This window comes from Cetorhinus maximus, unplaced genomic scaffold (genome assembly GCF_964194155.1).
Source record: "Cetorhinus maximus unplaced genomic scaffold, sCetMax3.hap1.1 HAP1_SCAFFOLD_2455, whole genome shotgun sequence".
NCBI classification, from domain to species: Eukaryota; Metazoa; Chordata; class Chondrichthyes; order Lamniformes; family Cetorhinidae; genus Cetorhinus; species Cetorhinus maximus.
The window spans coordinates 13,176-40,393 of record NW_027598393.1 but is presented as its reverse complement, the minus strand read 5'-3'; the positions used below and the strand labels follow the sequence as shown (position 1 = coordinate 40,393).

General features: G+C 56.0%; 1 protein-coding gene across 1 annotated transcript; it reads left to right on the top strand.

Annotated features, from left to right (window-relative positions):
• Positions 1-27,218, top strand: LOC144677353 (isocitrate dehydrogenase [NAD] subunit gamma, mitochondrial-like). Its single transcript, XM_078537490.1, has 7 exons — positions 1-220; positions 2,951-2,998; positions 10,356-10,370; positions 16,091-16,188; positions 19,545-19,660; positions 21,629-21,689; positions 27,050-27,218. The coding sequence occupies exons 1-7, from the start codon at positions 26-28 to the stop codon at positions 27,216-27,218; spliced, it is 702 nt and encodes a 233-aa protein (XP_078393616.1). The 5' UTR covers positions 1-25.

The following is a 27,218-nucleotide window of genomic DNA, read 5'->3' as shown; positions in this document are numbered from 1 at the left end:
GCCGGCGCTGTTCTCAACCCACGCGATGAATTGTTGGCGCAAGGCGGGACTACAAATCCCAGAGGGCAGGGCGCCGCGCATGCGCAGTGCGCGGCGGGTTGGATCACGTGGTGCAGATCCCCTCACCCCGAGCGGCAGCGGCAAGTCGGGGATGATGATGATGGCGGCGGCGCGATGGGCGAGCGGAGCGGCCAGGAGGCCGTTCAACCATCCGGCCCAGGTAACTGGAGCGGCTCTGGTGGTCATTATATCAGATAAAATCCCGAAGGTCACCTTCGGTCAGGGGCACCTCCCCCTCTTAAAGGGACAGGGTCCCTCCCCCCCCCCCCCCCCCTCTTAAAGGGACAGGATACCCCCTTCTCTTAAAGGGACAGGGTCCCTCCCCCCCTTCTCTTAAAGGGACAGGGTCCCTCCCCCCCTTCTCTTAAAGGGACAGGGTCCCTCCCCCCCTTCTCTTAAAGGGACTGGGTCCCTCCCCCCCTTCTCTTAAAGGGACTGGGTCCCTCCCCCCCCCTTCTCTTAAAGGGACTGGGTCCCTCCCTCCCCTTCTCTTAAAGGGACTGGGTCCCTCCCCCCCTTCTCTTAAAGGGACTGGGTCCCTCCCCCCCCTTCTCTTAAAGGGACTGGGTCCCTCCCCCCCCTTCTCTTAAAGGGACTGGGTCCCTCCCCCCCCTTCTCTTAAAGGGACTGGGTCCCTCCCCCCTTCTCTTAAAGGGACCCCTTCTCTTAAAGGGACTGGGTCCCTCCCCCCCCTTTTCTTAAAGGGACTGGGCCCCTCCCCCCCTTTTCTTAAAGGGACTGGGCCCCTCCCCCCCTTTTCTTAAAGGGACTGGGTCCCTCCCCCCCCCCTTTTCTTAAAGGGACTGGGTCCCTCCCCCCCCTTTTCTTAAAGGGACTGGGTCCCTCCCCCCCCTTTTCTTAAAGGGACTGGGTCCCTCCCCCCCCCCTTTTCTTAAAGGGACTGGGTCCCTCCCCCCCCTTTTCTTAAAGGGACTGGGTCCCTTCCCCCCCCTTTTCTTAAAGGGACTGGGTCCCTCCCCCCCTTCTCTTAAAGGGACAGGGTCCCTCCCCCCCCTTCTCTTAAAGGGACAGGGTCCCTCCCCCCCCTTCTCTTAAAGGGACAGGGTCCCTCCCCCCCCCTACTCTTAAAGGGATAGGGTCTCTCCTCCCCCCCCCCACCATCTCCCTCCCCTCCCCCCCCACAATCTCTCAGAGGTAGGGAGGGTTGTAGGGGCTGGGGAAGGTGATGGAGACACGGAGGTCGAGGACTGGAGTGTCAGGCCAGATGTCTGTGCTCAAATCCCTGGGGTGGGACTTGAAGCCACAGCCCTCCACTGGTGAGGAGGAGGTGCTCCCGGTGTACGAGTTGGGTGAGGTTGTGGCCGGGGTCTCTCACTCTCGCGTCAGAAAGGCCGCGAGTTTGAGTCTCCGCTTCACGGACTGTAGCCCGTGAGCCGGGTGGACACTTCACGGCAGCAACCGTTCACCACCATTAAACCCGAGACCCCCTCTGCCCCCTCAGGTGAGACATCCCACGACTGGTATTGGGAGAAGACCAGGAACATGGTGAGGGTGGGGGGAAGTTCTCCCCGGTGTCCTGGGATCAATATTTACCCCTCAACCAGCATGACTGAAAACATCACCATTACCATTGACCAGAAACTGAACTGGACCCAGCCAGATAAATACTGTGGCTACAAGAGCAGGTCAGAGGCTGGGAATCCTGCGGAGAGTAACTCACCTCCTGACTCCCCCAAAGCCTGTCCACCATCGACAAGGCACAAGTCAGGAGTGTGATGGGATACTCTCCACTTGCCTGGATGAGTGCAGCTCCCACAACACTCGAGAAGCTCGACACCGTCCAGGACAAAGCAGCCCCCGCTCGATCGGCACCCCATCCACAAACATTCACTCCCTCCAACCCCGACGCACAGGGGCAGCAGTGCGTGTGTACCATCTACAAGATGCACTGCAGCAACTCGCCAAGGCTCCTTCGACAGCGCCGCCCAAACCCACCACCTCTACCACCTAGAAGGACAAGGGCAGCAGACACATGGGGAACACCACCACCTGCAAGTTCTCCTCCGAGCCCCTCACCATCCTGACTTGGAAATATATCGGCCGTTCCTTCACTGTCGCTGGGTCAAAATCCTGGAGCTCCCTCCCTAACAGCGCCGTGGGTGTACCTACACCACACGGGACTGCAGCGGCTCAAGAAGGCGGCTCACCCACCATCTTCTCAAGGGGCAATTAGGGATGGGCAATAAATGCTGGGCCCAGCCAGCGATGCCCACATCCCGTGAATGAATGAATCCCCCCCCCCCGACCCACCAATTTAAACACCTCGAGGCAATTTACCACAACCAGTGCCTGTGGAAGCAAGTTCCACATTCTCCCTGCTCTCTGAGGGAACACAAGGGGAGGAACGGCTTCCTGGGCTGCAGCTATTCTAGATTGGAAGGTGCTGCCTGAAAGGGCGTTGGAAGCAGATTCACGCTCAAAAGCAGCAATTGGATAAATACTTGAAGGGGAAAAATTTGCGGGGCTGTGGGTGGGGGAAGGAGGGGGAGGAACGTGGGACTAATTGGTAAAATCTTTCAAAGGGCCGGCACGGGCCCGATGGGTCCAATGGCCTCCTCCTGTGCTGCGCCTTCCTCAAGATTCTCGACTTGGGCTGGAGCAGAAGGGGCTAAAAGATTCAGCGGCGCCGAAACACTGGGGCTCACACCGCCACCCTGTGGCGGGAGGCCGCCGCTGCGGCGTGACACGTTTACATAGCCGTTTTCATTATCGTCGGGGTGCACCGGCGGGGGCAGTGGGCGCCCAAAGCGAGTCCGCAGGAAGTAAGCTGCTGTGGGGCAGGAAGTGCGCGCGGATGCTAGTTTCCTGAAGTGCGGGGGGGCGGCCATTTTCTTTCACGCTAACCCTCCCCTCTTTCTCGCACCTCTAGGCGTTCCGTGTGGCAGCGTCCAATCGACGAGGGGCCTCTGCGTTCGTCGTAAGTCCGATTTGCCGCCGCTCTCCGGGCTCTTTTGGGGTGTCGTCCGGCGAGGCGGCGTTCCCTCCCGGGCGACGCAATGGTTCTCTTGCTCCGCGCTCCTGCTACAAGCGAATTCTCTCTCTCTCTCTCTCTCTCTCTTTCTCTTTCTCTCTCTCTCTCTCTCGCGGGAAAGGCTCCTGTAGGATGTCCGCTGTTAGCTTTGCAGCCGCCATTGAGGAGGCGGCGCCGAGGGAATAATCAGGCTGGCAATTTGGGGGGGAGGGGGGTGGGGGGTCGCCCTCTTGCCCCCTTGGCCTCACACCCACCTCCGGCAGCACCCTCCCCCCTCCCACACCAAACCCACCCCTCCCCATCCCCTCAACGCTCGGCACACACAACCCGCGTCCACTCAAGAGCCGCCGGAGAGTCGCGGCACGGAGAGAGGCCATTCGGCCCATTGTGCCCGTGCCGGCCGAGGGGAGAGAGAGGAAAAACAGTTTCAAACGCCCGTCCATTTTAACTCCCGCTTTCCAGCGCCTGGTCCGCAGCGCTTCAGGTTTCAGCCAAGCCCAGACGCCCACCGCCCTCTGGGTGACAGTGTTTCTCCTCACACGTCCCCTCCGATTCCCCCCCGAGCGGTCACCTTTAAATCTGTGCCCCCCTCCCGCTGGTAAAGGACCCCCTCAGCTGGCTGGCTGGCTGGGGGTGGTTGGGGCGGAGGGAAACTGGTCTTTCCTGTCGACCCCCTGTCTAGGAGGCCCCCCTCATAATTTTGTGGACCCCAATCGCACAACCCCTCCGAGGGGAAAAGCTTTTCTCCTCCTCTCCGTCCTTAAAGAGGGGGGGGTGACCCCCTGATTTTTACAACAGGATCCCAGGCCCTTGCAACCCTCCCCCCTCGCTCGACCCAGTGGACTAGAGACGGACGCCACCATGCGACTCTATTCCTGCCCCCCCCAACTCCACTCACACCCCTCCTCCCCACCGCCAAGGCCCCCCGAGTATCCCACAAGGCCCCCCCCATCCGCTCTCGATCGAGCTGCGCCAATCCCACCGCTGCCCCGCGCTCCGATCCCTGACGGGTCGCGTCGTCCGCTGGGTGGGTGGGGGTTGTTGAACCGCTGGCCCCCTCTTACCCCGGGCGCCGACCCACCCACCCACCCACACTGGGGATGACGGAAGGTGCCGGCAACTTCAATGCTGGCGGTTCGAGACCCTGCCCCGCTACCAACCCCCAGCGGTGCCAGCGCCAACCTTCGTGAGGGGTGGGGTGGGGGTGTGCCAGCTCTGGGATGGCCGGGCGATTTTGTGAGGGTGGGAGTGACTGACTCTCTGCGGCGCTGACCGGACAGCGGGTGAGTAGCCGCGGGGTATCGGTGACAGCGGGGGGTCCCTGTCGAGCTCCCTGCTCCCCGTTGCCCGCTCGGGCCTTGGCGTAGGCCGCCCCGACAGCGGGACTTGGACGGGGCAGGCTTTGTCCCGAGCGGCTGACCCCCTCCAGCTCGGCACCGCCAACCCGCGGCTGGGACCCTCCTCGCCCAACCCCCCCCCCCTCCCGCCTTGGCTCCCCTCCGCACCAGACTATTCCGACCCCCCCCGCCCAGCCTCACACCCGCCCTAAACCTCAGCTCATCCCCAAACCCACCCCAGGTTCCTCGTGGCCCAACTCGCACCGAGTCGCCCCCCCGACCTCCGCTCGCTGACCGGTCCGGGTCCCCAGACCAGCGCCACCTTTCTTTTCAAATTCCTCTACTCGTGCTCAAATCCCACTACATTCTCACCCTCTCCCCAACTCTGTAACCTCCTCCAGCCCCTACACCCCTCCCTATCTCTGTAACCTCCTCCAGCCCCTACAACCCTCCCTATCTCTGTAACCTCCTCCAGCCCCTACAACCCTCCCTATCTCTGTAACCTCCTCCAGCCCCTACACCCCTCCCTATCTCTGTAACCTCCTCCAGCCCCTACACCCCTCCCTATCTCTGTAACCTCCTCCAGCCCCTACACCCCTCCCTATCTCTGTAACCTCCTCCAGCCCCTACACCCCTCCCTATCTCTGTAACCTCCTCCAGCCCCCTACAACCCTCCCTATCTCTGTAACCTCCTCCAGCCCCTACAACCCTCCCTATCTCTGTAACCTCCTCCAGCCCCTACACCCCTCCCTATCTCTGTAACCTCCTCCAGCCCCTACAACCCTCCCTATCTCTGTAACCTCCTCCAGCCCCTACACCCCTCCCTATCTCTGTAACCTCCTCCAGCCCCTACACCCCTCCCTATCTCTGTAACCGCCTCCAGCCCCTACACCCCTCCCTATCTCTGTAACCTCCTCCAGCCCCTACACCCCTCCCTATCTCTGTAACCTCCTCCGGCCCCTACACCCCTCCCTATCTCTGTAACCTCCTCCAGCCCCTACAACCTTCCCTATCTCTGTAACCTCCTCCAGTTCCTACAACCTTCCCTATCTCTGTAACCTCCTCCAGCCCCTATACCCCTCCCTATCTCTGTAACCTCCTCCAGCCCCTACAACCGTCCCTATCTCTGTAACCTCCTCCAGCCCCTACAACCTTCCCTATCTCTGTAACCTCCTCCAGCCCCTATACCTCTCCCTATCTCTGTAACCACCTCCAGCCCCTACAACCCTCCCTATCTCTGTAACCTCCTCCAGTCCCTACAACCCTCCCTATCTCTGTAACCTCCTCCAGACCCTACAACCCTCCCTATCTCTGTAACCTCCTCCAGCCCCTACAACCCTCCCTATCTCTGTAACCTCCTCCAGCCCCTACACTCCTCCCTATCTCTGTAACCTCCTCCAGCCCCTGCAACCCTCCCTATCTCTGTAACCCTCCTCCAGTCCCTACAACCCTCCCTATCTCTGTAACCTCCTACAACCCTCCGAGATCTCTGCGCTCACCCAATTCCGGCCTCTCGAGCATCCCCCGATTCCCATCGCTCCACCATTGGCGGCCGGGCCTTCAGCTGCCTGGGGGTGGGGGTATTCCCTCTTAAACCTCCCTGCCTCTCTTGCCCGGCCCCTTTCCCACCTGCCCCTTCGAAGACGCACTTTAAAACCGACCTCTTTGACCGAGCTTTTGGCTACCTGTCCCTAATATTCCCGCATGTGGTTTGGGGGGTCAGAACCTGTCTGATTATAAACCTTGGAGCCGTGTTAACACATTAATGGTGCTATGTTAATGCAAGCTTTTGTTGTTTTTCCTTAATCTAAATGCCATGATGTGCTCCTGCTGCCATGGAGATATTTATCCCCCACCCCTACACCATATGCTTCCTCCATAGCCCCCCACCTCCCCGACGAAACGATACCTCATCCACCTCTCTGTGACGTTCCCCTCTGCACGTCCCTCCTCTACACTCCCAGCTCTCGTTTTGCACACTCCCAGTCCGTCCTGTACTCCACATGCCCCCCACTCCCAGTCACCGGCCATTCTCCCCTCACTGTGCCTTTTGGAGGTTGACCAAACTCCCCCTTCATCACGTCAAGATTAAGGTTGAAGTTTCAACATCGATCCTCCCACTAATTCCATCCTCCCACCACCTTCCTCACCCCCCACACACCGACCGGACGAAAATTAATCCCAAAACGTGAAACCCAAGATTTGCGAACCCAAAGCCTCGCGTTTCTTCCCGCCATCTCTCTTCCTCACCGTCCTCCCCTTCAGCGCAGGTGGGTTATCGGGAGAGTCCTTAGCCCACAATCCCATGCTCTTCATGGAGAGGGGAAAGGACAGTTAACCCCTTTCAGCCAACCACAAACACGCAGTCAGCTCTGATGTTTTTGCCACCTTCCCCCCCACACCCACCCCCGGTGCTTAACTACGATTAACTCCTGGTTAAACAGGGCCCCCAACCCCAATGGACCCAAACCCCTTCCCGTTCACTCCCACCGTACACAATCCCAATGGACCCAAACCCCTTCCCGTTCACTCCCACTGTCCACAATCCCAATGGACCCGAACCCCTTCCCGTTCACTCCCACTGTACACAATCCCAATGGACCCAAACCCCTTCCCGTTCACTCCCACTTTCAAAATCCCAACGGACCCAAACCCCTTCCCGTTCACTCCCACTGTCCACAATCCCAATGGACCCAAACCCCTTCCCGTTCACTCCCACTGTACACAATCCCAATGGACCCAAACCCCTTCCCGTTCACTCCCACTTTCAAAATCCCAACGGACCCAAACCCCTTCCCGTTCACTCCCACTGTCCACAATCCCAATGGACCCAAACCCCTTCCCGTTCACTCCCACTGTACACAATCCCAATGGACCCAAACCCCTTCCCGTTCACTCCCACTGTCCACAATCCCAATGGACCCAAGCCCCTTCCCGTTCACTCCCACTGTCCACAATCCCAAGGTCCCAAACCCCTTCCCGTTCACCCCCACTGTCCACAATCCTAATGGACCCAAACCCCTTCCCGTTCACTCCCACTGTCCACAATCCCAATGGACCCGAACCCCTTCCTGTTCACTCCCACTGTACACAATCCCAATGGACCCAAACCCCTTCCCGTTCACTCCCACTGTACACAATCCCAATGGACCCAAAACCCTTCCCGTTCACTCCCACTGTACACAATCCCAATGGACCCGAACCCCTTCCCATTCTCTCCCACTGTCCACAATCCCAATGGACCCAAACCCCTTCCTGTTCACTCCCACTGTACACAATCCCAACGGACCCAAACCCCTTCCCGTTCACTCCCACTGTACACAATCCCAATGGACCCAAACCCCTTCCCATTCTCTCCCACTGTCCACAATCCCAATGGAACCAAACCCCTTCCCCTTCACTCCCACTGTACACAATCCCAATGGACCCAAACCCCTTCCCGTTCACTCCCACTGTCCACAATCCCCATGGACCCAAACCCCTTCCCGTTCACTCTCACTGTACACAATCCCAATGGACCCAAACCCCTTCCTGTTCACTCCCACTGTCCACAATCTCAATGGACCCAAACCCCTTGCCATTCACTCCCACTGTCCGCAATCCCAATGGACCCAAACCCCTTCCCGTTCACTCCCACTGTCCACAATCCCAATGGACCCAAACCTCTTCCCGTTCACTCCCACTGTCCACAATCCCAATGGACCCAAACCCCTTCCCGTTCACTCCCACTGTACACAATCCCAATGGACCCAAACCCCTTCCCGTTCACTCCCACTGTACACAATCCCAATGGACCCAAACCCCTTCCCGTTCACTCCCACTGTACACAATCCCAATGGACCAAAACCCCTTCCCGTTCACTCCCACTGTCCACAATCCCAATGGACCCGAACCCCTTCCCGTTCACTCCCACTGTCCACAATCCCAATGGACCTAAACCCCTTCCCGTTCACTCCCACTGTCCACAATCCCAATGGACGCAAAACCCTTCCCGTTCACTCCCACTGTCCACAATCCCAATGGACCCAAACCCCTTCCCATTCACTCCCACTGTCCACAATCCCAATGGACCCAAACCCCTTCCCGTTCACTCCCACTGTCCACAATCCCAATGGACCCAAACCCCTTCCGGTTCACTCCCACTGTCCACAATCCCAGCATTGAGACCCAAACCCCTTCCCGTTCACTCCCACTGTACACAATCCCAATGGACCCAAACTCCTTCCCGTTCACTCCCACTGTACACAATCCCAATGGACCCAAACCCCTTCCCGTTCACTCCCACTGTACACAATCCCAATGGAGCCAAACCCCTTCCCGTTCACTCCCATTGTCCACAATCCCAATGGACCCAAACCCCCTCCCGTTCACTCCCACTGTCCACAATCCCAATGGACCCGAACCCCTTCCCATTCTCTCCCACTGTCCACAATCCCAATGAACCCAAACCCCTTCCTGTTCACTCCCACTGTACACAGTCCCAACGGACCCGAACCCCTTCCCATTCTCTCCCACTGTCCACAATCCCAATGGACCCAAATCCCTTCCCGTTCACTCCCACTGTCCCCAATCCCAATGGACCCAAACCCCTTCCCGTTCACTCCCACTGTCCACAATCCCAATGGACCCAAACCCCTTCCCGTTCACTCCCACTGTACACAACCCCAATGGACCCAAACCCCTTCCCGTTCACTCCCACTGAACACAATCCCAATGGACCCAAACCCCTTCCCGTTCACTCCCACTGTCCACAATCCCAATGGACCCGAACCCCTTCCCGTTCACTCCCACTGTCCACAATCCCAATGGACGCAAAACCCTTCCCGTTCACTCCCACTGTCCACAATCCCAATGGACCCAAACCCCTTCCCATTCACTCCCACTGTACACAGTCCCAATGGACCCAAACCCTTTCCCGTTCACTCCCACTGTCCACAATCCCAATGGACCCAAACCCCTTCCCGTTCACTCCCACCGTACACAATCCCAATGGACCCAAACCCCTTCCCGTTCACTCCCACTGTCCACAATCCCAATGGACCCAAACCCCTTCCTGTTCACTCCCACTGTCCACAATCCCATTGGACCCAAACCCCTTCCCGTTCACTCCCACTGTCCACAATCCCATTGGACCCAAACCCCTTGCCGTTCACTCCCGCCGTCCACAATCCCAATGGACCCAAACCCCTTCCCGTTCACTCCCACTGTACACAATCCCAATGGACCCAAACCCCATCCCGTTCACTCCCACCGTACACAATCCCAATGGACCCAAACCCCTTCCCGTTCACTCCCACTGTCCACAATCCCAATGGACACAAAACCCTTCCCGTTCACTCCCACTGTCCACAATCCCAATGGACCCAAACCCCTTCCCATTCACTCCCACTGTACACAGTCCCAATGGACCCAAACCCCTTCCCGTTCACTCCCACTGTCCACAATCCCAATGGACCCAAACCCCTTCCAGTTCACTCCCACCGTACACAATCCCAATGGACCCAAACCCCTTCCCGTTCACTCCCACTGCCCACAATCCCAATGGACCCAAACCCCTTCCCGTTCACTCCCACTGTACACAATCCCAATGGACCCAAACCCCTTCCCGTTCACTCCCACCGTCCACAACCCCAGCATTGAGACCCAGTGATGACCACTCTACGTATAGTCACTCATGTTGAAAGCAGCGACATCGGTTTGGGAGGGGGTGGGTGTGGGAAGTGATGGGCGGGCTGGTAACTGCGATGCAAGCTTTGCCCAGCTGACAGCTTTGACTGTGAATCCTGTGGGAGCCTCGTGCGCTGGATCCCGCTGTGTGAACCCCTCTCCGCTGTCACACAGCACGCCTCAGGGTCATGGGGACTGGCTTGGGCTCGGGGGCAATGTGACTCTGCATTAATGACGCATGACTGCCTGCTTGGTGTGTGGCTAACAAATTTTTCCCTTTCTCCTCCCTTTTCACTCAGACCCAACAATCAATTGTAAGTATTTCTTTCAGTGAAACCTACATTGATACGAACACCGATGGGCTTTGTTGGGGGGCTGGGGTTGTGGGGTGCTAGCATTCCACAGCGTTTGGTTAGAGGTTGTGTCCTATGGGAACGCGTCAATGTGTGTGAAGGCCACCACAGCCCCTCTACGTTCATCCCGTCATCTGCTAAAGGCCAATAGAGCTTCAGTTCTAAGCCCACAGAATGGTGGATTGCAGTTAGAAAGTGAACGAGTTGCTCTGTTCCCTCTGAGTCTGAAGGTCGTGGGTTCATAACCCCCCACCCCCCTGCTTTCCCACTACAGACATTTCAGCCCTGACACTCCAGGCATGACACTTACCCCAAGGTCAGTGCTGAGGGAGCGCCGCACTGTCGGAGCATCAGTGCTGAGGGAGCGCCGCACTGTCGGAGGGTCAGTGCTGAGGGAGCGCCGCACTGTGGGAGGGTCAGTGCTGAGGGAGCGCCGCACTGTCGGAGGGTCAGTGCCGAGGGAGCGACCTTAAACCCGAGGCCCCCGTCTGCCCCCTCAGGTGAATGTAAAAGACCCCAGAACCGCTGTTGTAGGTAGAAGAACAGTGGGGGAGGGGGTGATGGGGGAGGGGGGTGGGTGATGGTGGAGGGGGTGTGGGTGCAGTTCCCCCAGTGCCCTGAAGCCCGTTTTAACCCCTCAGCCGCCACCACTAAAAAAAAAAAAATGGGAGTTGATTACCACCTTGCTGGTTGTGGGATCTTGCTTTGTATAAATTAGCTGCTGCTTTTCCACTGCGTCGGCACTGAAAGCTCATCATTGGGCAAGTGTTGGGGGTACTTTGGGCACCCTACGGCTGGGTAAGGCGCTAGACAAATGCTAGCCAATGCCTGTCCTCAGCAGTGGAGTGGGTTTTTAGTGCAGCGAATTCGGTGATGAGTTATAATTATGATGTCCTCAGTCTCTACATAATGACCTCCAGATTCCAGCTGTCAGCTGGTCTTGAGGAGAGAACAGCCTGCGCTGGGCGTCTTTATTTATCCTCATCCCCCTCGCCCCACTCTCTAGCCCAGGGGTTACTGTACAACGACAGGTTGCACCTCTCCGGTATCCTTAACACAGTAACACGCCCAAGAATACTTCAGATAGCATCATCGGAGCAGAACCTGATCCCGGGCCACGTGCGGAGATATTAGGGAGAGGTGACCAAAAGCTCGGTCAAAGGGGTCGGTTTTTAAGGAGCGTCTTAAAGGAGGAGAGAGAGAGAGAAGGAGGGGGAGAGGTGGACGGAGGGAACTCCAGAGCTCAGGGCCACCCCCCAGGCAGCTGAAGGCACGGCCGCCAATGGCGGAGGGTTGGGAATCGGGGGATGCTCGAGAGGCCGGAATTGGAGGAGCGCAGAGATCTCGGAGGGTTGCAGGAGGTTACAGAGATAGGGAGGGTTGTAGGGGGCTGGAGGAGGTTACAGAGATAGGGAAGAGGACTGAGAGACACCAGTAATTGTACAAATATCTCCCTGAAAGAGAGGGGACTGAGAGACAACAGTCAGTGTACAGATATCTCCCTGAGAGAGAGAGGGGACTGAGAGACACCAGTCAGTGTACAGATATCTCCCTGAGAGAGAGAGGGGACTGAGAGACACCAGTCAGTGTACAGATATCTCCCTGAGAGAGAGAGGGGACTGAGAGACACCAGTCAGTGTACAGATATCTCGCTGAGAGAGAGGGGGGACTGAGAGACACCAGTCAGTGTACAGATATCTCCCTGAGAGAGAGAGGGGACTGAGAGACACCAGTCAGTGTACAGATATCTCCCTGAGAGAGAGGGGACTGAGAGACACCAGTCAGTGTACAGATATCTCCCTGAGAGAGAGAGGGACTGAGAGACACCAGTCAGTGTACAGATATCTCACTGAGAGAGAGAGGGGACTGAGAGACACCAGTCAGTGTACAGATATCTCCCTGAGAGAGAGAGGGGACTGAGAGACACCAGTCAGTGTACAGATATCTCCCTGAGAGAGAGAGGGACTGAGAGACACCAGTCAGTGTACAGATATCTCACTGAGAGAGAGAGGGGACTGAGAGACACCAGTCAGTGTACAGATATCTCCCTGAGAGAGAGAGGGACTGAGAGACACCAGTCAGTGTACAGATATCTCCCTGAGAGAGAGAGGGGACTGAGAGACACCAGTCAGTGTACAGATATCTCCCTGAGAGAGAGAGGGGACTGAGAGACACCAGTCAGTGTACAGATATCTCCCTGAGAGAGAGGGGGGACTGAGAGACACCAGTCAGTGTACAGATATCTCCCTGAGAGAGAGAGGGGACTGAGAGACACCAGTCAGTGTACAGATATCTCCCTGAGAGAGAGGGGGGACTGAGAGACACCAGTCAGTGTACAGATATCTCCCTGAGAGAGAGAGGGGACTGAGAGACACCAGTCAGTGTACAGATATCTCGCTGAGAGAGAGGGGGGACTGAGAGACACCAGTCAGTGTACAGATATCTCCCTGAGAGAGAGAGGGGACTGAGAGACACCAGTCAGTGTACAGATATCTCCCTGAGAGAGAGGGGACTGAGAGACACCAGTCAGTGTACAGATATCTCCCTGAGAGAGAGAGGGACTGAGAGACACCAGTCAGTGTACAGATATCTCACTGAGAGAGAGAGGGGACTGAGAGACACCAGTCAGTGTACAGATATCTCCCTGAGAGAGAGAGGGGACTGAGAGACACCAGTCAGTGTACAGATATCTCCCTGAGAGAGAGAGGGACTGAGAGACACCAGTCAGTGTACAGATATCTCACTGAGAGAGAGAGGGGACTGAGAGACACCAGTCAGTGTACAGATATCTCCCTGAGAGAGAGAGGGACTGAGAGACACCAGTCAGTGTACAGATATCTCCCTGAGAGAGAGAGGGGACTGAGAGACACCAGTCAGTGTACAGATATCTCCCTGAGAGAGAGAGGGGACTGAGAGACACCAGTCAGTGTACAGATATCTCCCTGAGAGAGAGGGGGGACTGAGAGACACCAGTCAGTGTACAGATATCTCCCTGAGAGAGAGAGGGGACTGAGAGACACCAGTCAGTGTACAGATATCTCCCTGAGAGAGAGGGGGGACTGAGAGACACCAGTCAGTGTACAGATATCTCCCTGAGAGAGAGAGGGGACTGAGAGACACCAGTCAGTGTACAGATATCTCCCTGAGAGAGAGAGGGGACTGAGAGGCACCAGTCAGTGTACAGATATCTCCCTGAGAGAGAGTGGACTGAGAGACACCAGTCAGTGTACAGATATCTCCCTGAGAGAGAGTGGACTGAGAGACACCAGTCAGTGTACAAATATCTCCCTGAGAGAGAGAGGGACTGAGAGACACCAGTCAGTGTACAGATATCTCCCTGAGAGAGAGAGGGGACTGAGAGACACCAGTCAGTGTACAGATATCTCCCTGAAAGAGAGGGACTGAGAGACACCAGTCAGTGTACAGATATCACCCTGAGAGAGAGAGGGGACTGAGAGACACCAGTCAGTGTACAGATAACTCCCGGAGAGAGAGGGGACTGAGAGATACCAGTCAGTGTACAGATATCTCCCTGAGAGAGAGAGGGGACTGAGAGACACCAGTCAGTGTACAGATATCTCCCTGAGAGAGAGAGGGGACTGAGAGACACCAGTCAGTGTACAGATATCTCCCTGAGAGAGAGAGGGGACTGAGAGACACCAGTCAGTGTACAGATATCTCCCTGAGAGAGAGAGGGGACTGAAAGACACCAGTCAGTGTACAGATATCTCCCTGAGAGAAAGGGGACTGAGAGACACCAGTCAGTGTACAGATATCTCCCTGAGAGAGAGAGGGGACTGAGAGACACCAGTCAGTGTACAGATATCTCCCTGAGAGAGAGAGGGGACTGAGAGACACCAGTCAGTATACAGATATCTCCCTGTGAGAGAGAGGGGACTGAGAGACACCAGTCAGTTTACAAATACCTCCCTGAGAGAGAGTGGGGACTGAGAGACACCAGTCAGTATACAGATATCTCCCTGAGAGAGAGAGGGGACTGAGAGACACCAGTCAGTGTACAGATATCTCCCTGAGAGCGAGAGGGGACTGAGAGACACCAGTCAGTGTACAGATATCTCCCTGAGAGAGAGAGGGGACTGAGAGACACCAGTCAGTATACAGATATCTCCCTGTGAGAGAGAGGGGATTGAGAGACACCAGTCAGTGTACAAATATCTCCCTGAGAGAGTGGGGACTGAGAGACACCAGTCAGTGTACAGATATCTCCCTGAGAGAGAGAGGGGACTGAGTGTCACCAGTCAGTGTACAGATATCTCCCTGAGAGAGGGGACTGAGAGACACCAGTCAGTGTACAGATATCTCCCTGAGAGCGAGAGGGGACTGAGAGACACCAGTCAGTGTACAGATATCTCCCTGAGAGAGAGAGGGGACTGAGAGACACCAGTCAGTGTACAGATATCTCCCTGTGAGAGAGAGGGGATTGAGAGACACCAGTCAGTGTACAAATATCTCCCTGAGAGAGAGTGGGGACTGAGAGACACCAGTCAGTGTACAGATATCTCCCTGAGAGAGAGAGGGAACTGAGAGACACCAGTCAGTGTACGGATATCTCCCTGAGAGAGAGGGACTGAGAGACACCAGTCCGTGTACAGATCTCTCCCTGAGAGAGAGTGGACTGAGAGATACCAGTCAGTGTCCAGATATCTCCCTGAGAGAGAGAGGACTGAGAGATATCAGTCAGTGTACAGATATCTCCCTGAGAGAGAGAGGACTGAGAGACATCAGTCAGTGTACAGATATCTCCCTGAGAGAGAGAGGACTGAGAGACATCAGTCAGTGTACAGATATCTCCCTGAGAGAGAGAGGGGACTGAGAGACACCAGTCAGTGTACAGATATCTCCCTGAGAGAGAGTGGACTGAGAGATACCAGTCAGTGTACAGATATCTCCCTGAGAGAGAGAGGGGACTGAGAGACATCAGTCAGTGTACAGATATCTCCCTGAGAGAGAGAGGACTGAGAGACATCAGTCAGTGTACAGATATCTCCCTGAGAGAGAGAGGACTGAGAGACATCAGTCAGTGTACAGATATCTCCCTGAGAGAGAGAGGGGACTGAGAGACACCAGTCAGTGTACAGATATCTCCCTGAGAGAGAGTGGACTGAGAGATACCAGTCAGTGTACAGATATCTCCCTGAGAGAGAGAGGGGACTGAGAGACATCAGTCAGTGTACAAATATCTCCCTGAGAGAGAGAGGACTGAGAGACACCAGTCAGTGTACAGATATCTCCCTGAGGAAGTTGGTTCTTGTGTCTGGGACACCCAAGATAGAGGGCGGACGTTCCCGGGTATGCCCCTTGATGGGCACCCAGCAGCAGAAGGGGGTCAGCAGCAGAGGACTCTGGAAAAGGGTCATCATGCAGGGATGGCTTGGGATTGTCGGGAATGGAAGTCAAGCAATGCTCAGGTAAGTGTCAATGGCAGGATGGAGGAAGAAGGGAGTAGGCACCTAGGTCCCTTCCTAAGCCTCCTGAGGGAAGGGTACAGGACAAAATTGGGAGAAGGCGTCTGACCCTGAAACCAAAAGCAGAAACATGTCAGTGGGCAATAAGACATTCCAAGCCCCACGAGTGCCCTGTTAATCACGCCCTGCCCGTGCACAGTATACTCTGCTATTCCAGGCTTCCTGTCTATTACCAGCTGTCTCTCTATCCTGCAGCCTCCTCCAGCCATGTACGGAGGCCGGCACACAGTCACCATGATCCCAGGTGACGGAATTGGCCCCGAACTGATGCGGCACGTCCGAGATGTGTTCAGGTGAGAACCTACGGCACCACTGAGCAGAAATCAGGACCAGGCTGTAAACCGTGTCTCAGTACACAATCCCAATGGAGCCAAACCCCCTTCCCGTCCACTCCGACTGTACACAATCCCAATGGGCCCAAACCCCTTCCCGTTCACTCCCACTGTACACAATCCCAATGGAGCCAAACCCCCTTCCTGTTCACTCCCACTGTACACAATCCCAATGGGCCCAAACACCTTCCCGTTCACTCCCACTGTCCACAATCCCAATGGACCCAAACCCCTTCCCGTTCACTCCCACTGTCCACAATCCCAATGGACCCAAACCCCTTCCCGTTCACTCCCACTGTACAGAATCCCAATGGACCCAAACCCCTTCCCGTTCACTCCCACTGTCCACAATCCCAATGGATCCAAACCCCTTCCCGTTCACTCCCACTGTACACAATCCCAACGGACCCAAACCCCTTCCCGTTCACTCCCACTGTACACAATCCCAATGGACCCAAACCCCTTCCCGTTCACTCCCACTGTCCACAATCCCAATGGACCCAAACCCCTTCCCGTTCATTCCCACTGTCCACAATCCCAAAGGACCCAAACCCCTTCCCGTTCACTCCCACTGTACACAATCCCAATGGACCCAAACCCCTTCCCGTTCACTCCCACTGTACACAATCCCAATGGACCCAAACCCCTTCCCGTTCACTCCCACTGTCCACAATCCCAATGGACCCAAACCCCTTCCCGTTCACTCCCACTGTCCACAATCCCAATGGACCCAAACCCCTTCCCGTTCACTCCCACTGTACACAATCCCAATGGACCCAAACCCCTTCCCATTCACTCCCATTGTACAAAATCGCAATAGACAACTTTGGCTTGTTTCTAACACACCAATGCAGTTGGACTGAGAGGTCGCCAAATACACATTACTCAGAAACTCCTACACATAATGGAGAGGGACCTTTCATCCAGTCTGTGACAGCAGAGTGACAGAGCTGATAGAGGTATTAGCAACAGAGACCAAAAGAGGTCAGGTTTAAGGAGCATCTTAAACGAGGCGGAGAGGTTTAGATAGAGGCCCCAGGCAGCTGAAGGCACGGCCGCCAATGGCTGAGCGATGGGAACCGGGGGGATGCTCGAGAGGCCGGAATTGGAGGAGCGCAGAGATCTCGGAGGGTTGTAGGAGGTTACAGAGATAAGGAGAGTTGTAGGGGCTGGAGGAGGTTACAGAGATAGGGAGGGGTATAGGGGCTGGAGGAGGTTACAGAGATAGGGAGGGGTGTAGGGGCTGGAGGAGGTTACAGAGGTAGGGAGGGGTGTAGGGGCTGGAGGAGGTTACAGAGGTAGGGATGGGTGTAGGGGCTGGAGGAGGTTACAGAGATAGGGAGGGGTGTAGGGGCTGGAGGAGGTTACAGAGATAGGGAGGGTTGTAGGGGCTGGAGGAGGTTACAGAAATAAGGAGGGTTGTAGGGGCTGGAGGAGGTTACAGAGATAGCGAGGGGTGTAGGGGCTGGAGGAGGTTACAGAGATAGGGAGGGGTGTAGGGGCTGGAGGAGGTTACAGAGGTAGGGATGGGTGTAGGGACTGGAGGAGGTTACAGAGATAGGGAGGGGTGTAGGGGCTGGAGGAGGTTACAGAGGTAGGGATGGGTGTAGGGGCTGGAGGAGGTTACAGAGATAGGGAGGGGTGTAGGGGCTGGAGGAGGTTACAGAGATAGGGAGCAGTGTAGGGACTTGAGGAGGTTACAGAGTTAGGGAGGGGTGTAGGGACTGGAGGAGGTTACAGAGATAGGGAGGGGTGTAGTGGCTGGAGGAGGTTACAGAGATAGGGAGGAGTGTAGGGGCTGGAGGAGGTTACAGAGATAGGGAGGGTTGTAGGGGCTGGTGGAGGTTACAGAGATAGGGAGGGTTGTAGGGGCTGGAGGAGGTTACAGAGATAGGGAGGGTTGTAGGGGCTGGAGGAGGTTACAGAGATAAGGAGGGTTGTAGGGGCTGGAGGAGGTTACAGAGATAGCGAGGGGTGTAGGGGCTGGAGGAGGTTACAGAGATAGGGAGGGTTGTAGGGGCTGGAGGAGGTTACAGAGATAAGGAGGGTTGTAGGGGCTGGAGGAGGTTACAGAGATAGCGAGGGGTGTAGGGGCTGGAGGAGGTTACAGAGATAGGGAGGGGTGTAGGGGCTGGAGGAGGTTACAGAGATAGGGAGGGGTGTAGGGGCTGGAGGAGGTTACAGAGATAGGGAGGGGTGTAGGGGCTGGAGGAGGTTACAGAGATAGGGAGGGTTGTAGGGACTGGAGGAGGTTACAGAGTTAGGGAGAAGTGTAGGGGCTGGAGGAGGTTACAGAGATAGGGAGGGGTGTAGGGGCTGGAGGAGGTTACAGAGATAGGGAGGATTGTAGGGGCTAGAGGAGGTTACAGAGATAAGGAGGGTTGTAGAGGCTGGAGGAGTTTACAGAGATAGGGAGGGGTGTAGGGGCTGGAGGAGGTTACAGAGATAGGGAGGGGTGTAGGGACTGGAGGAGGTTACAGAGATAGGGAGGGGTGTAGGTGCTGGAGGAGGTTACAGAGATAGGGAGGGGTGTAGGGGCTGGAGGAGGTTACAGAGATAGGGAGGAGTGTAGGGCCTGGAGAAGGTTACAGAGATAGGGAGGGTTGTAGGGGCTGGAGGATGTTATAGAGATAGGGAGGGCTGTCGGGGCTGGTGGAGGTTACAGAGATAGGGAGGGGTGTAGGGGCTGGAGGAGGTTACAGAGATAGGGAGGGTTGTAGGGGCTGGAGGATGTTACAGAGATAGGGAGGGCTGTCGGGGCTGGAGGAGGTTACAGAGATAGGGAGGGGTGTAGGGGCTGGAGGAGGTTACAGAGCTAGGGAGGGTTGTAGGGGCTGGAGGAGGTTACAGAGATAGGGAGGGGTGTAGGGGCTGGAGGAGGTTACAGAGATAGGGAGGGGTGTAGGGGCTGGAGGAGGTTACAGAGCTAGGGAGGGTTGTAGGGGCTGGAGGAGGTTACAGAGAAACGGAGGGGTGTAGGGACTGGAGGAGGTTCCAGAGATCGGGAGGGCGATGAAGGGATTTGAAAAGAAGGATGAGTATTTTAAAATGGAGGCCTTGCTGAGCTGGGAGCCAGTGTGGGTCAATGAGCACAGCGGGCGATGGGTGAACGGGACTTGGTGCCAGTTACAATGCCAGGGTGGGGTGCGGGCAGCAGAGTTTTGGATCAGCAGAAGCTGCGAGATGGGCGAGCAGCCGGTTTGGCGTCGAACGAGTCGACACCGGGGGTATGTGGGCAAAGCTGAGGATGAGGGTTTAGCAGAGGGGATGGGGATAGCTGTTATCCCGCGTGACGCCACTGTCCTTTCTCGCCAAAGGTGTGCCTGTGTACCCGTCGACTTCGAGATGGTTGACGTCCATCCTTCACTCGACAACAAGGCTGGCATCGAGGGTGTGATGACTGCCATTCGGAGGAACCGCGTCGCGCTGAAGGGTGAGTAAGTTCGCGGGGGGCTGGGGGTGGGGGGCAGCCGTTGAGGTGTTGGGGACATGAGGTTATACGATCAAGTCCCGCTCTTAGTTCCAGCTTTGCCCTCCCGCTGCAGTGCCGCTGGTCAGCCATCTTGCTGACCTCTGTCGGCCTTTGCGGTGGGCAAAATGGCTGCCTCCTTCACCTCCATCACAATGGGCAACATGGTGACAAATTTAAAGGGATGTAGCCACCTACGGCTAAGTGACACCACATGGTAAATATTGTAAAGGTTTCAAACATTTTTCTGCATTAGTCGCGTGTTGGTGCTGAAAGAGGAGACCTTCTGTCCAAGCTTTTTCACTTTGCGCTCGTCGGGACAGGTTCACAGGAATGCCAAATTTCAAAGGGAACCACAATTCACACCGTGTGAGAAAAGGCTCCCATGTTTCCAGGACTGGTTGGCAAGTGCGCTGTGCTCGAAGCCTTGCCGGAGAATTTACTCGTTCGTGGGATGTGGGCATCGCTGGCAATGCCAGCATTTATTGCCCATCCCTAATTGCCCCCTTGAGAAGGTGGGTGGTGAGCCGCCTTCTTGAGCCGCTGCAGTCCCCGTGTGGTGTAGGTACACCCACCGCGCTGTTAGGGAGGGAGTTCCAGGATTTTGTCCCGTGTGGGGTAGGTACACCCACAGCGCTGTTAGGGAGGGAGTTCCAGGATTTTGTCCCGTGTGGGGTAGGTACACCCACGGCGCTGTTAGGGAGGGAGTTCCAGGATTTTGTCCCGTGTGGGGTAGGTACACCCACAGCGCTGTTAGGGAGGGAGTTCCAGGATTTTGACCCAGCGACAGTGAAGGAACGGCCGATATATTTCCATGTCGGGATGGTGAGGGGCTCGGAGGGGAACTTGCAGGTGGTGGGTGTTCCCCATGTGTCTGCTGCCCTTGTCCTTCTAGGTGGTAGAGGTGGTGGGTTTGGGCGGCGCTGTCGAAGGAGCCTTGGCGAGTTGCTGCAGCGCATCTCGCAGACAGCAGACCACCCCTCTCGACCTCTCCATCTTCTCGATACGCTAGCCACACGTTAGGAAGGGCGTAAGGGTCCCTCGAGAGAGGGCGGGGGGGGGAAGCGGAGGGAGATTTACCAGAGTGGGGTCCAGGGACCGAGGGGGATTTTTTAAGCGACGAGGTTGGGTTGGAGAAGCCGGGAGATTGAGGGGGAGATTCGATCGAGGTGGACAAGACCAGGACAGGGTTGGATAAGGTGGACGAAGGCAAGCTGTTTCCGTTAGCAGAGGTACTTGCGGAGGGAGGGGGAGGGGCACAGATTTGAGGTTTTTGGGGGACAGGGGAATACGAGGAGGGTTTTTTTTTTAACGCAGCGAGTGGTAACGACGCAGAGACGGCGAACGTTTCCCAAAGGAAATTGGACGGGCGCTTGTGAGGGGAGTGACCTTGCCTGGTTACGGCGCCAGAGTTGGGCAGGGGGAGGGGGGCGGGGAATGGGGGCTGCCTGGATTGGTGCACAGAACAGCCAGCAAGGACTCGATGGGCCGAATGGCCCCCTTCTGCACCTCCTGACCGTGCACCTTGTCGGTGGTACGCACCGCAGCCACAATGCGCCAGTGGCGGAGGGAGTGAATGTTTTAAGGTGGTGGGGAGATTCCTCCTGATGTCACGCAGAGGCATTCTTACAGCAGATGAGGAACGAGACAGCATCACGGCGCCAACTCAAGGGCCAGTGCCCCTTGAAGGCCCCTTGCTGTCTATTCTCAAAGCAGAGGGGCGGGGTTGGTGTCAAAGACCCTTGGCCCATGTTTTGGGCACTTGAAGTTACAGATTCAGATTGGCACTGAACGTGAGGGCAAACGTGCGCTGCGGTGTGCGACCTGCCTTTCACGTCATGGCTATCCGCCTGCGGCGCTCCTCGCAGTAAGAGGACGGGCTGTTTTATCCTGGTCGTGCATTGCCTACCACTTACCGGGTGTCTCTTGCAGGTAATATTGAAACCAACCACAACATGCCCCCATCGCACAAGTCCAGTAACAACCTACTGCGGTAAGCTTGATTTATATATAACAGATACCCGGGAGTGAGTTACAGACTGGAATCTAATCGAGGGGTTCGGGGGTTTATATATAGAATAACAGATACCCGGGAGTGAGTTACAGACTGGAATCTAATCGAGGGGTTCAGCGGGGGGGTTTATATATAGAATAACAGATACCCGGGAGTGAGTTACAGACTGGAATCTAATCGAGGGGTTCGGGGGGGGTTATATATAGAATAACAGATACCCGGGAGTGAGTTACAGACTGGAATCTAATCGAGGGGTTCGGGGGGTTTATATATAGAATAACAGATACCCGGGAGTGAGTTACAGACTGGAATCTAATCGATGGGTTCGGGGGGTTTATATATAGAATAACAGATACCCGGGAGTGAGTTACAGACTGGAATCTAATCGAGGGGTTCGGGGTGGTTTATATGTAGAATAACAGATACCCGGGAGTGAGTTACAGACTGGAATCTAATCGAGGGGTTCGGGGGGTTTATATATAGAATAACAGATACCCGGGAGTGAGTTACGGACTGGAATCTAATCGAGGGGTTCGGGGGTTTATATATAGAATAACAGATACCCGGGAGTGAGTTACAGACTGGAATCTAATCGAGGGGTTCGGGTGGTTTATATATAGAATAACAGATACCCGGGAGTGAGTTACAGACTGGAATCTAATCGAGGGGTTCGGGGTGGTTTATATATAGAATAACAGATACCCGGGAGTGAGTTACAGACTGGAATCTAATCGAGGGGGTCGGGGGGGTTTATATATAGAATAACAGATACCCGGGAGTGAGTTACAGACTGGAATCTAATCGAGGGGTTCGGGGTGGTTTATATATAGAATAACAGATACCCGGGAGTGAGTTACAGACTGGAATCTAATCGAGGGGTTCGGGGTGGTTTATATATAGAATAACAGATACCCGGGAGTGAGTTACAGACTGGAATCTAATCGAGGTGTTCGGGGGGGTTTATATATAGAATAACAGATACCCGGGAGTGAGTTACAGACTGGAATCTAATCGAGGGGTTCGGGTGGTTTATATATAGAATAACAGATACCCGGGAGTGAGTTACAGACTGGAATCTAATCGAGGGGTTCGGGGTGGTTTATATATAGAATAACAGATACCCGGGAGTGAGTTACAGACTGGAATCTAATCGAGGGGGTCGGGGGGGTTTATATATAGAATAACAGATACCCGGGAGTGAGTTACAGACTGGAATCTAATCGAGGGGTTCGGGGGGGTTTATATATAGAATAACAGATACCCGGGAGTGAGTTACAGACTGGAATCTAATCGAGGGGTTCGGGGGGGTTTATATATAGAATAACAGATGCCCGGGAGTGAGTTACAGTCTGGAATCTAATCGAGGGGTTCGGGTCTGTTGTTTTCCCCCCTCGAGGCTGGTAGTAAATGCTCCTGCCAGGGTTGCACCAATGGCCTTTGACCCTGGCCGGATGGTCTGGCATCGCTCCAACAATCTGCATCCTCCTCTTCTGTTCGCACCGTGGGCAAGATGGCCGCCATCTCCACGGCCTTCCACTGTCCGAACAAGGTTCGGCCTCCCTTTCTTTTTGGCTGTTTCGGAGGGAGGGGAGCCTATTTTGAATGTTTATTTCTCTCGGCCAGGATTTCCAGATCATTCCGACCCTGGGCTCCGCCCTTCCCCCAGCGCTCCTCCCACCGTGAAACAATCTCTCCTCAGCTCCTGACTCTTTTTTTTATTACCTCTCCTGTAACCTCCACTGCTTCCCCTCACCCACCCCCCCACCTCCCCCACGCCATCAGGACCTCTTCACCTCACTTTGCCGAGCGGTGAGCAGCGGTTGGCTATTCGACCACGCGGTGCGTCGCAGGAGTGCCATCTCAACCTGCATCTCCGCAGCGGGCAGTCTGGTTATTGGTTCCCCACCAATTCCACCCCCCCCCCGTCAGCTGTTGGGCAAGGGTAACCCTCGTTGCAGTCGGCGATGCCAAGCCCCCTAGAACTCGACAGCCCCGACCCTTGGCGGCTGGGGACATTCACCCACGCCGCCCTCGGGAGGGCGATGGGCTGCTTCTGTCTCTCAACTCGCGCTTGCTTGTTTATTTATTTTTTCTCTGTCTGCCTTTTTGATAGATTATGGTTAAATATCCTGAAGCACTGGTTAGGCCTCAGCCTGGACCCTGCACCTTACAAAGGGCTTCAGTGGTTTAGGGAGGGTGCGGAGGAGATTTACCAGAAAGGTTCTGGTCCAGGGATAGAGTATAAAAACAGGGAAGTGTGGTTGCAACTGTACAAGGCGTCGGTGAGACCGCACCTGGAGTACTGTGCACAGTTTTGGTCCCCTTACTTGAGGAAGGATGTGGTTGCATTGGAGGCGGTTCAGAGGAGGTTCACTAGATTGATTCCAGAGATATGGGGCCTGTCTTATGAGGAGAGATTGAGCAGTTTAGGCCAATACTCGCTCGAGTTTAGAAGGATGAGAGGGGATCTAATTGAGGAATATAAGATGCTAAAGGGGACAGACAAAGTAGACGTGGAGCGGGTGTTTCCCCTTGTGGGGTATTCTAGAACGAGAGGCCATAGTTTTAGGCTAAGAGGCGGTCGATTTAAATCAGAGATGAGGAGGAATTACTTTTCTCAAAGGGCGGTGAATCTGTGGAATTCACTACCTCAGAGAGCAGTGGATGCCGGGACGCTGAATAAGTTTAAGGAGGAGATAGAGAGATTTTTAATTAGTAACGGGGTTGGAAGGTTAGGGGGAGAGGGCGGGAAATTGGCGTTGAGGCCGAAATGAGATCAGCCATGATGGTATCGAATGGCGGGGCAGGCTCGAGGGGCTGAATGGCCTCCTCCTGTTCCTGTGTAACAGGCTCGAGAGAGGGGGCTGAATGGGCCTCCTCCTGTTCCTGTGTAACAGGCTCGAGAGGGGCTGAATGGGCCTCCTCCTGTTCCTGTGTAACAGGCTCGAGAGGGGGGCTGAATGGCCTCCTGTTCCTGTGTAACAGGCTCGAGAGGGGCTGAATGGCCTCTTCCTGTGTAACAGGCTCGAGAGGGGCCGAATGGCCTCCTCCTGTTCCTGTGCAACAGGCTCGAGAGGGGCTGAATGGCCTCCTCCTGTTCCTGTGTAACAGGCTCGAGAGAGAAGGGCTGAATGGCCTCCTCCTGTTCCTGTGTAACAGGCTCGAGAGAGAGAGGGGCTGAATGGGCCTCCTCCTGTTCCTGTGTAACAGGCTCGAGAGGGGCTGAATGGCCTCCTCCTGTTCCTGTGTAACAGGCTCGAGAGGGGCTGAATGGCCTCCTCCTGTTCCTGTGTAACAGGCTCGAGAGGGGCCGAATGGCCTCCTCCTGTTCCTGTGTAACAGGCTCGAGAGGGGCCGAATGGCCTCCTCCTGTTCCTGTGCAACAGGCTCGAGAGGGGCTGAATGGCCTCCTCCTGTTCCTGTGTAACAGGCTCGAGAGAGAGGGGCTGAATGGCCTCCTCCTGTTCCTGTGTAACAGGCTCGAGGAGGGAGCTGAATGGCCTCCTCCTGTTCCTGTGTAACAGGCTCGAGAGGGGCTGAATGGCCAACTCCTGTTCCTGTGTAACAGGCTCGAGAGGGGGCTGAATGGCCTCCTCCTGTTCCTGTGTAACAGGCTCGAGAGGGACTGAATGGCCAACTCCTGTTCCTGTGCAACAGGCTCGAGAGGGGCTGAATGGCCTCCTCCTGTTCCTGTGTAACAGGCTCGAGGAGGGAGCTGAATGGCCTCCTCCTGTTCCTGTGTAACAGGCTCGAGAGGGGCTGAATGGCCTCCTCCTGTTCCTGTGTAACAGGCTCGAGAGGGGCTGAATGGCCTCCTCCTGTTCCTGTGTAACAGGCTCGAGAGGGGCTGAATGGCCTCCTCCTGTTCCTGTGTAACAGGCTCGAGAGGGGCTGAATGGCCTCCTCCTGTTCCTGTGTAACAGGCTCGAGAGAGAGGGGCTGAATGGCCTCCTCCTGTTCCTGTGTAACAGGCTCGAGGAGGGAGCTGAATGGCCTCCTCCTGTTCCTGTGTAACAGGCTCGAGAGGGGCTGAATGGCCAACTCCTGTTCCTGTGTAACAGGCTCGAGAGGGGGCTGAATGGCCTCCTCCTGTTCCTGTGTAACAGGCTCGAGAGGGACTGAATGGCCAACTCCTGTTCCTGTGCAACAGGCTCGAGAGGGGCTGAATGGCCTCCTCCTGTTCCTGTGTAACAGGCTCGAGGAGGGAGCTGAATGGCCTCCTCCTGTTCCTGTGTAACAGGCTCGAGAGGGGCTGAATGGCCTCCTCCTGTTCCTGTGTAACAGGCTCGAGAGGGGCTGAATGGCCTCCTCCTGTTCCTGTGTAACAGGCTCGAGAGGGGCTGAATGGCCTCCTCCTGTTCCTGTGTAACAGGCTCGAGAGGGGCCGAATGGCCTCCTCCTGTTCCTGTGCAACAGGCTCGAGAGGGGCTGAATGGCCTCCTCCTGTTCCTGTGTAACAGGCTCGAGAGAGAGAGGGGCTGAATGGCCTCCTCCTGTTCCTGTGTAACAGGCTCGAGAGAGAGGGGCTGAATGGCCTCCTCCTGTTCCTAGCTCTTATGTTCTTATGAGGGACGTCAGTTCATGTGGAGAGACTGGAGGAGCCGGGATCGTTCTCCTTAGAGCGGAGAAGGTTAAGGGGGGGAGACCGAATCGAGGGGGGGGGTTCAAAATCACGAGGGAGGGGGAGTCTCGATCGAGTGAATGAGGAGAAACTGTTTCCGGTGGCGGGAGGGTCGGTAACCAGAGAGGAGGGGGGGGCACAGATTGAAGAGAATCGGCGGGAGGGGAGGGGGGGTGGAAATAGATACGAGCATCGGAATTAGGAGCAGGAGGAGGCCATTCGGCCCCTCATGTCTGTTCTGCCATCGATTTAGGTGACGGCTGATCTGATTGTGGCCTCGACCTCCCCCCCCGCACCAACCCCCCTCCTGGTAGATGAGGGGAATTTTATTTATTTTGGACGTGGCGAGTTGTTGTGATCTGGAAGGCGCTGCCCGAAAGGGCGGGAGAAGCAGATTCACCCTCGAAAATGGTGGGCGGGGGGGGAGATGATTAAAACCTTGAAGGGGAACAAAGTTACAGGGTTACGGGGGGGAGAGAGAGAGTGTGGGACTGATCGGATAGCTCTTTGAAAGAGCCAGCAGAGGCAGGATGGGCCGAGTGGCCGTCCCCTGTGCTGTAAGACGCTTGGTCAAACCGTCTCTGCGGTGTGGGCCGTGGGGGAGTGGGGTTTTGCCCGAGCCCCCAGGCTTCGGATGGAGAGAGAGAGAGTGACCAGAGGCCTCCATCCCTGTAACCTCCACTTTCCCGCCTCCTTTTCTTCCCCCCCCTCTCTTTAGGACCAGCCTGGACCTTTACGCTAACGTGATGCACTGCCAGAGCCTGCCGGGCATCCAGACCAGGCACAAGGGCATCGACATCCTCATCATCCGGGAGAACACCGAGGGGGAGTACAGCAACCTGGAGCACGAGGTGGGAACCACAGCGAGACCCCTCACCCAGATATAA

Bases quoted from the DNA above. Each gene is read 5' to 3' on its own strand.
- LOC144677353 (XM_078537490.1), top strand. From the start codon at position 26: ATGAATTGTTGGCGCAAGGCGGGACTACAAATCCCAGAGGGCAGGGCG. The intron at 221-2,950 runs GTAACTGGAGCG...TCGCACCTCTAG, and splicing joins CGTTCAACCATCCGGCCCAG to GCGTTCCGTGTGGCAGCGTC. The intron at 21,690-27,049 runs GTAAGCTTGATT...CCCTCTCTTTAG, and splicing joins TCCAGTAACAACCTACTGCG to GACCAGCCTGGACCTTTACG.